The following is a 9,379-nucleotide window of genomic DNA, read 5'->3' as shown; positions in this document are numbered from 1 at the left end:
TGTCAAAGATATTTGCTCTGGAAAGGCGCATTATATTTCAATAACAAACACGCGATAACGAAAGCTTAAACCCATTTCACTGTTGAATCTATTACCCAAAGGACGGACAACAACAAATCGAAGATAAACGATCAACTCACACTATCTTCCGTTTCTGCATCCAACCGAGCCGGTGTTTTGAAGCCTTTCCGTAGATTCACATTACGCCCAATCACAATCGGTGACAGCTTCGGTGGGCTAGCGTAGATTGATGCTAATTTTTCGATTTTCCGTTTCGTGGCACTGTTCGCTCCTAGCGGAGTTGAATGTGCCAGCCGGCTTACTGACCGCTGCAGGTTTGGCGTTCCGATGCTACCGGTGCTTGAGTTCATCAGCAGCTCACCGATACGTTCCTGGCAGCGTTGGAAAAATTGATCCTGTTCGATCGTATCCAACTGCAGCTGAAGGCGATCTCGTTCACCGCGCAGATGCTCTTCGCGTGGATTCTCCAGAAAGGTCGTGTACTCGGTAGCAAACGATTGCGGTATGCCGGGTGTTTGACGGTTGAAAGTACGCCACTGTAGATTAGCTACGCAAAGCACCTTACGCTCTCGGATCACATCGTCATAAGCGTACTCGGACAAACCGTGCCAAAAATTGATACACAACAAATCCATTGCCGTATCGGCGAGATAGATCGATTGGAACTTCTTCGATTCGGCCGCCCCAACGAGTACAACCACACCGATCGTATCAAATTCACCGAACGCGGGACGAAAGTTAATGCCATCGATTGTACCAATGGGAGTAATGGTACGAAAAAACGGAACATGAGGCGAAACTTCTTGCCTTTCTTCCTGAGGAACACTGCTGTACGTACTAGCTTTATGTGCCGTCAGCTGCACATCATTATTTTTTGTCCCATGAGCTGTTAGATGACTGAACTCGACTAAGCTTTGCTCCTGCAGGACCCGACGAACATTATCGATGGGACGCCAGATCGAGAGTAGAAACGATCGTTCCGGACGCACACGATCCATCAATCTGACCTTTAGCAGTGGCGTAACCGTTGGACGGCCAGAATTCTTCTCGAGCTGTGCCTTCACACGTCGATTGATTTCATTTTGCAGTTCTTCCTGTTTGCGCTGTTGGAACTGTTCGATCACATGTTGTTGGGAGCGTGTAAGTTCAATCTGTAATAAAGAGAAGCGTGAGTTGGCCATTGATAAGCAGTTGATTCTTTTTTGCCTTACATCCAGAAACGAAACATCGAGTCCATTTTCAAGACACTCCTGCAGTTCGGCCGTTGTTGTACTCTCCGTCACGCGAATGTTTCTGTTCAAGCTTACGGTCTTCCGTTCGCGCTCTATCTCCTCCTGCACACGGTTGTACAGTTTGTGCAGATTTTCCAACTGGTTCGCATCGTTTCTTCTGCTGTGCCTTTGCTGCATCCGTTCGGACCGTAGGACCGATCCTTGCGCCTCGTTAGATGATTTTTCAACGTACATTAACGGATACACTCGGACGATGATCGCCCGAACACGAGCGATCAACCCACCCCGTTCGTGTATGGTATTGCACTCGATCGGGTACGGTACTGGGCATCGATAGTAACCCAGTTTAGCGTACCATCGAGCACGTCTGGTACAATTAGTACAGATTTTTAACCGCACATCTTGCGGTGCTTCTAACGGTGAACAACCATCCTTGTGGTTTAACAGTTCCGCACCCTGAATCATTAGTTTGGTTCCGATCGCGACTTTGCCACTGTGTACGGCCGCCGCTAGTGGTGAATCCAGCTCGGTACGCACACTGTACCATCCATCGGACAGTTCCAGTTCTGTCCCAACCGCACCAACATTATAAAACACATTCGACACAAACAGCACCATTCGGCGACTGGGAATATCATCTTTCTCGAGCATTTTCCTCAAAGCCGATCGACGTGCGGAATCGATTTCGACACAGTATCGATACTGCAACTGGTGGAAAACATTTTCCGGCGATAGAGCACCCTGGAAGTGGGTGCTAAAATTACGCTCCAAAGCACTCAGTTTCGTCACGATCCAGCGCCATCCATTTTCAATCCACCCTTGCGGCACGAGTCGAGGATCAATGCCAGGTGAGGCAAGCAATGAATGCTTAAATTCTTCCACTCCCAGAGTTGAATCGACATCCATCAGTAAGCAACCTTCTGTTCCATCCGTTCCGATAGGAATACCGGTTACATTGCTACTGCTGAACGTTTCTCTACGAAATAGGAAATTAATTAGTTTTTAGCGCCTTTCCACAACATTATTTTGCTAGCCTTACTTACCCATAATAATCTGCCAAGTTAAAGCGAAACTGCATAACATTGTCTTGGGTTATATTCATCACAGAAGTGGACACTTGGGCCAACTGTGGGCCGTTTCCTTTAACAAAGTCCTTTAATGCAATACGACCCACCTTTTGTAGTTTTTTAGTACAAAATTCGAACGTTCGCGGTCGACGCGCATCTTCCGGCTTACTTTCGATGTATTGCATCTGTTTTTGACGTTCTTCCCTTCGTTGCTGCTGTACCGCTTCCGATGGTTTGAGCAAAGTTGTGGCAAGTTTCACGTTCGATTCATCCGATGCAGGAAGGTTAGGTAAGATTTCCGAAAAACTATCATCCCAATCCGTACCGGTCAGTTTGGTTGAAGGTTTTATTGGTACCGCGTTGGAACATTGCTCAAATTTAGTAAGCAACTTATTTTGCCTCCTGCCGACCGTTTGCTGAACGGTAAATAGTTCCTGAAATTCGTTATCATCGAGCTGAGCGAAAAATTCATCCACATCGTGTGCAGATGTCGATACACCCGTTGACATTCCGGGTGTTTCTGCGGATTGTGCTTGTTTGGCACCTACAGTCGAAGCTGCTGGTGTGCTTGTTTGTAGCCGAACAATCGGGTGAAGCGGATCTGTGCGTAATTTCTTCGTTGGAGTTAATATCGGTTCATTCTTTGTGAGAGATAATTTCCGCTTACGATGATTTTCTTCTTGTTCATTTGCGGGCTTTAAAAGCATTGCTTTGGAAAGAGAAGCTTCAACCGGGGGAAGAGTTATCCCAGCGTTATCTTTCACTTCATTATCTACTTCTTTCCATAGCTCTTTCGCCTTTTCAAGAGCATCTGATGAAACCGCTATGGCAGCTCCACTTGCCCGACTAAACATAGGAAAAGAAATCGTTCCGGCTGATCTTGAAGCGTCGTCAATAAACACGTTTTTCTCAGCAAAATTCGTCATCATCTTATCGAGAGCTTGTTTCGCTGGCACTGGCGAGTTGTTTTCAGACGATCGTTCCGGGATTTCATTTGAAAGCATCTCACCTTCATCTTCTATGAACATTTTCTTAGCTTTTTCCAATGATTTCAGCGACACGGCAATCGTACCACCGCTTGCCGTATTAAAGCCACCGCCGGTGAAGGGTGCAACATTACTGGTAATGTTTTCTTTATCCACCGTTCCGTCTGTCTCATCCTCATCAAACGCTTTTTGTGCCTTTTTGAGAGCTTTCATCGAGACAGCAATAGCACTACCACCCGCTGTACTAAAACCTCCTTCAAAAGCAACTCGATTCGTTTCATCATCCGTACATTCTGGCACAAAATTACCGTCTCCCAATTCGGCGAATGTTTTATGTGCTTTTTCTAGTGCTGTTTTGGATACAGAAATCTTCCTACCGCCCGCTGTACTAAAACCTCCGCTGAAAGATGCCACATTATGCGATAAGTTCTCGTTGTCCCCACTCATATGATCTTCTTCGAATAGTTTTTGTGCACTTTCCAGAGCTGTTTTTGAGACTGTTATTGACCGTCCACCAGCTGTACTGAAACCTCCTCGCAAAGCAGATCCGGTTCCATTCTCCTGCATCTTTCTTTCTTGAATAAAAGCTCCATCTTCATTCGCTTTGCTTCGTACATACAACATATTTCCATCTGCCACATTTACATCTCCTTCATTGTCCACCATGGAAGCTATCTCATCAAAAGTTTTGCGTGCTTTCGCAAGAGCATTTTTCGACACGGCAATCATATTGCCACTAGCTGTTCTAAAACCACCGCCAAAAGCGGCCGATTCGATTGTTGGCACATTGTCGAAGCTTTTAGCTTCTTCGTCTTCAGCAAACATTATCTGGGCACTTTTTAAGGCCTTTTCCGATACAGATATCTTACTACCATTCGCAGTACTGAAGAAACATCCTTGCAAAGGAACTACATTTTCAGGAAGTGATTCTGCCTCCATTTTCGATAGTTCTTCTTCAAACGTTTTCTGTGCCATTTCGAGAGCTTTCTTCGAGATGCGTATTGAATTACCAGCAGCTGTAGTGAATCCACCGGTAAAACCCGTTCGACTGGGCTCACCAACTGCGTGTTGATGTTCCTTTCCGTTTGTCGATTCATCTTTTTCAAATGCTTTATGTGCCGGTTTAAGACCTGGCTGCGATACGACGATTGATTTGACACCAGCTGTACTAAAAGCACCATCCGATGGTGGATCAGATTGTGGTGGTTCCATTTCCTTCTGAAGTTTTGCTTCTTCCTCGGCGAACATTATCTGGGCACTTTTTAAGGCCTTTTCCGATACAGATATCTTACTACCATTCGCAGTGCTGAAGAAGCATCCTTGCAAAGGAACTACATTTTCTGGAAGTGATTCTGCCTCCATTTTCGATAGTTCTTCTTCAAACGTTTTCTGTGCCATTTCGAGAGCTTTCTTCGAGATGCGTATTGAATTACCAGCAGCTGTAGTGAATCCACCGGTAAAACCCGTTCGACTGGGCTCACCAAATGCGTGTTGATGTTCCTTTCCGTTTGTCGATTCATCTTTTTCAAATGCTTTATGTGCCGGTTTAAGACCTGGCTGCGATACGACGATTGATTTGACACCAGCTGTACTAAAAGCACCAACCGATGGTGGATCAGATTGTGGTGGTTCCATTTCCTTCTGAAGTTTTGCTTCTTCCTCGGCGAACATTATCTGGGCACTTTTTAAGGCCTTTTCCGATACAGATATCTTACTACCATTCGCAGTGCTGAAGAAACATCCTTGCAAAGGAACTACATTTTCAGGAAGTGATTCTGCCTCCATTTTCGATAGTTCTTCTTCAAACGTTTTCTGTGCCATTTCGAGAGCTTTCTTCGAGATGCGTATTGAATTACCAGCAGCTGTAGTGAATCCACCGGTAAAACCCGTTCGACTGGGCTCACCAAATGCGTGTTGATGTTCCTTTCCGTTTGTCGATTCATCTTTTTCAAATGCTTTATGTGCCGGTTTAAGACCTGGCTGCGATACGACGATTGATTTGACACCAGCTGTACTAAAAGCACCAACCGATGGTGGATCAGATTGTGGTAGTTCCATTTCCTTCTGAAGTTTTGCTTCTTCCTCGGTGAACATTTTCTGAGCATTTTTCAGAGCCTTTGTCGATATGGCAATCATATTGCCACCAGCCGTACTAAATCCTCCGCTGAAGAGTTTATTTGTAGGTGATGCATGAACCGGAAATGGATATCCATCTTCTAAAACATTCATCGGCATTTTAGTGGCGATGGGCACTTTAACATTATTTGAAGCTGTAATAATATCATTCCGCTGCATGTCTTCCGCAATCGGATGTTCTTTTTGATTGTGAAACGTCTGCTTCAAATTTAATTGCATTAAAGGTAAAGCAATCTCGCCAGTGTTTGTTGGACTCATATGCTTTTGTGCTTTGGCCAATTCATTGTGCTTGTGTTTAGCTTCCTCTTCTGCAAACATTGCCTGCGCTTTCAACAATACCTCATCGGAATCATTGATCGAATCCCGTTTATTGTTGAAGTTTGTAAGAATAGAGTGAGTAGCAAAAGGTTCCACATTAGTTCCTATTTTACCAGAGTTTCCTCTACCTTGTGTATGTACTCGTAAATGTTCATTCTGCTGTTTATCTTCCGGGTGATGTGCCAACATGAACAAATCTTCATCATCTTCCAGCAGCTGCTCCATGGTAATTGGTTCGCCAACACTGGCCGGCATCAGTTCATCCCACACGGGTAAACTTTTCTCGTCCATATCCCAAAAAGAGGCAAAATTTATGCTAATAGTTTTGGGAGAGCATGCTCTATCCAATGGTAATGAAATCGGAGAAGCAAACCCTAAAAACGCTGGCTCTCGATCGAGGGAAGTCGATTTGTTTTCTTTTTGATTTGCTTGCCTCGTGCAGCGTTCTTCCTGGCTCGTACCCGCTTGTGAAAAGAATGCGGAAAGTTGCGTAAGGTTTGCTTGTATAAGGGCACTTTCATCCAGAGCCATTCCATCCATCGAAGCGTCACAGTCGCTATTATCGGATGCGTTGCTTACGGTGGATGTTTCCGACTCTTCGTCACTTAACGGTTGGCCTATCCTGGACGAATCATCTGTATCGTAGCTTAAGCGTCGTGCCAGTAATTGTTCCTTCTTCTTCGGTTTCGTTTGTCCATACTGTCGACAACACTTTTCTCGGTATACGGGCTTTGGTGGACTTGCAATTAAGTCACGTAACTGAATTAATCTTCTTCGGAAGCTTTCCGATTTGATGATGGACATATCTACCTCCATCGAGCACTGTTCATTTTCATCAAGCGTAAAATCGTCCACTATGATTTGCGCTAAAGTACGGGTTGGATCTGGATCTACAAAAAATGGACCAATATAAGCACATGGAACGAAAGAGAAAACGATAACAGAAAGCACATAAAATACCTTTCGGAGGGGTTAACGCTGTTTGTGGAACGATGGTTAGCTTCGTTGGAGTTGTGACTTTAGTGGCCGGTTTTAGTTGTTGATTAACAGTAGCAGAACCTGTCAGCAGTTCAGCAGCCTCGAATATATCAATCATTTGTGTGTCGATCTCCATCTGGGTGAAACTATAATTATGCGGCTTTCCTGTTGCTTCTTGTGGGTTCACACATTCATTTCTATAGCCGCTAGTATCATTTCGTCTTGCTAGCTCTCCCACAGTTAAGAACGCTTCGTTGGAACATGCAATTAATTCACGCGATGGAACTGAACTCAGTACCTGAATGGAGCTAGCTTTTTCCAACAATATAGCAGACGCTAAAGGGTTTGCTTTAACCGTTTCCACTTTATCAACGTTTTCGTCGTAGTAAAAGGTGGAGAGTTTACGCTTTACTGTGTCACTTCCGGCAATATTTACATCCACACTTCCAGACGTCTCTGCATGTTGTTCGAACGATAATCCTTCAGTGAAACTTTCAAAACCGGCGGATTCTTTGGAACGTTTAATCAATGGTCCCAACTTTCGCCGGAATTTCAATTTCTTACGCTTTTCCGCGACAGGACTGGCCGGCACTTCATCCATTGTGTTGCACCCACAAATTCAGCGGTATTTCTGGGATCGTGCTGTGTTTTGTTTTTGTATTACTCCGTAGGCCGCCAAAACATTTGACGTTTCACGTCGTTTGACAATCGAGCAGCGAGTGCTCGAAACCAGACAACACACTGCTCGAAAGCAGATAGGAATTTCAAATCGTGCATTAGCCCGTCACTAAATGCTTCGCAATTGTCGCGTTTGCGAACGCGACAAAAGTAGCTCAATTTTTCTAAAATAATTTTGCGATTCTGCCGCGACTTCAAGATTGTTTAACTTTTCTCGTGCAATGTTTGTTAACGTATTTAATCGAGCCGGTAACGAGAAAATAAACTTGAATTTAAACAAAGAAAATTATAATAAATAATAAATTTATTGTTTTGCTGAAGTCGATAAGAAAGGCAATATTTATTTAGCAAGATGGCTTTACACCGATCGTTTATACCGACATTGTTTAAGCAAGTTCCAATATCAGTACTAGTTATACATTCAATAACAATGCAGCAATTGTTTGAGTGAAAAGAAACGTATTTCAAAAAAATCGCATTGAAAAATATCAAATTTATAAGTTTTGCTGAATTGCTCAAAAAAATGGTAAGGGGTAAGACTTATGAAATTTTCAAGTTGATTTTTTTAAATTTTTTTTCCTTATTTTTTAATTTAAATTAATTTAATTTTTAATTTAAAGCAATATTTGAGTGAAAAAAAACTTATTGCAACAAATTCGCATTAAAATATATCACATTTATTAATTTTGCTAAATTGTTCAAAAATGAGAAACATTTTACATTTTCTCAAACAGGGTAAGGAACTTGGTTCCTCGCATAACTCCTGGCACAGACATCTGAGAGCATGGCCGTCCAAGAAGAAAATGTAGCCATTGATGCCATCTATCGACCACAGGCAAAGATTGGTGATCCGTTGGATACCGACCGAGTTATAGGCAAAACTTGGTGCGAAAATGAGCCTTAGTGGATTGACAATTTAATAGATTTTTTCAATTTTTTTCATTATTTTTTACCTTTTTTTAATTTAAAGCATTGTTTGAGTGAAAAGGAACTTATTGCAACAATTTCGCATTAAAATAAAACAAATTTTTAAATTTTGCTAAATTTCTCAAAAAAATGGCAAGGGGTACCCCTTATGAAATTTTCGAGTGGAAAATTTTTTTGAAATTTTTTTCTGATTTTTTATTCTTTTTTTAATTTAAAGCAATATTTGAGTGAAAAGAAACTTATTGCAATAAATTCGCAATAAAATATATCACATTTAAAAATTTTGCTGAATTGCAGAAAAATGAGGAACATTTTACATTTTCTCAAACAGGGTAAGGAACTTGGTTCCTCGCATAACTTCTGGCACAGACATCTGAGGGCATAGCCGTCCAAGAAGAAAATGTAGCCATTGATGCCATCTATCGACCACAGGCAAAGATTGGAGATCCGTTAGATACCGACCGAGTTATAGGCAAAATTTGGTGCGAAAATGAGAAACATTTTACATTTTCTCAAACAGGGTAAGGAACTTGCTTCCTCGCATAACTCCTGCCACAGACATCTGAGGGCATGGCCGTCCAAGAAGAAAATGTAGCCATTGATGCCATCTATCGACCACAGGCAAAGATTGGAGATCCGTTAGATACCGACCGAGTTATAGGCAAAATTTGGTGCGAAAATGAGAAACATTTTACATTTTCTCAAACAGGGTAAGGAACTTGCTTCCTCGCATAACTCCTGGCACAGACATCTGAGGGCATGGCCGTCCAAGAAGAAAATGTAGCCATTGATGCCATCTATCGACCACAGGCAAAGATTGGCGATCCGTTGGATACCGACCGAGTTATAGGCAAAACTTGGTGCGAAAATGAGCCTTAGTGGATTGACAAATTAATAGATTTTTTCAATTTTTTTCATTATTTTTTACCTTTTTGTAATTTAAAGCATTGTTTGAGTGAAAAGGAACTTATTGCAACAATTTCGCATTAAAATAAAACAAATTTTTAAATTTTGCTAAATTTCTCAAAAAAATGGC

At 42.5% G+C, this 9,379-nt stretch overlaps 1 protein-coding gene across 1 annotated transcript; it reads right to left on the bottom strand.

Annotated features, from left to right (window-relative positions):
- On the bottom strand, positions 1–7,461 carry LOC125768578 (uncharacterized). The gene is made up of 4 exons (XM_049436429.1): positions 6,721–7,461; positions 2,297–6,650; positions 1,233–2,229; positions 1–1,172 (listed from the first exon to the last, which is right to left on the bottom strand). The coding sequence occupies exons 1-4, from the start codon at positions 7,337–7,339 to the stop codon at positions 132–134; spliced, it is 7,011 nt and encodes a 2,336-aa protein (XP_049292386.1). The 5' UTR covers positions 7,340–7,461; the 3' UTR covers positions 1–131.
- Between the last annotated feature and the right edge of the window lie 1,918 nt (positions 7,462–9,379).

This window comes from Anopheles funestus, chromosome 3RL (assembly GCF_943734845.2).
Source record: "Anopheles funestus chromosome 3RL, idAnoFuneDA-416_04, whole genome shotgun sequence".
In the NCBI taxonomy this organism is placed as follows: Eukaryota; Metazoa; Arthropoda; class Insecta; order Diptera; family Culicidae; genus Anopheles; species Anopheles funestus.
The sequence above is the reverse complement of the archived record's forward strand: the minus strand, read 5'-3'. Positions and strand labels throughout refer to the sequence as shown.

Coding starts and splice junctions, on each gene's coding strand:
- LOC125768578 (XM_049436429.1), bottom strand. CDS start 7,339: ATGGATGAAGTGCCGGCCAGTCCTGTCGCGGAAAAGCGTAAGAAATTG. Junction 6,651..6,720: donor AGCGTTAACCCCTCCGAAAG/GTATTTTATGTG, acceptor CATTTTTTGTAG/ATCCAGATCCAACCCGTACT. Junction 1,173..1,232: donor TCGATGTTTCGTTTCTGGAT/GTAAGGCAAAAA, acceptor TCTTTATTACAG/ATTGAACTTACACGCTCCCA.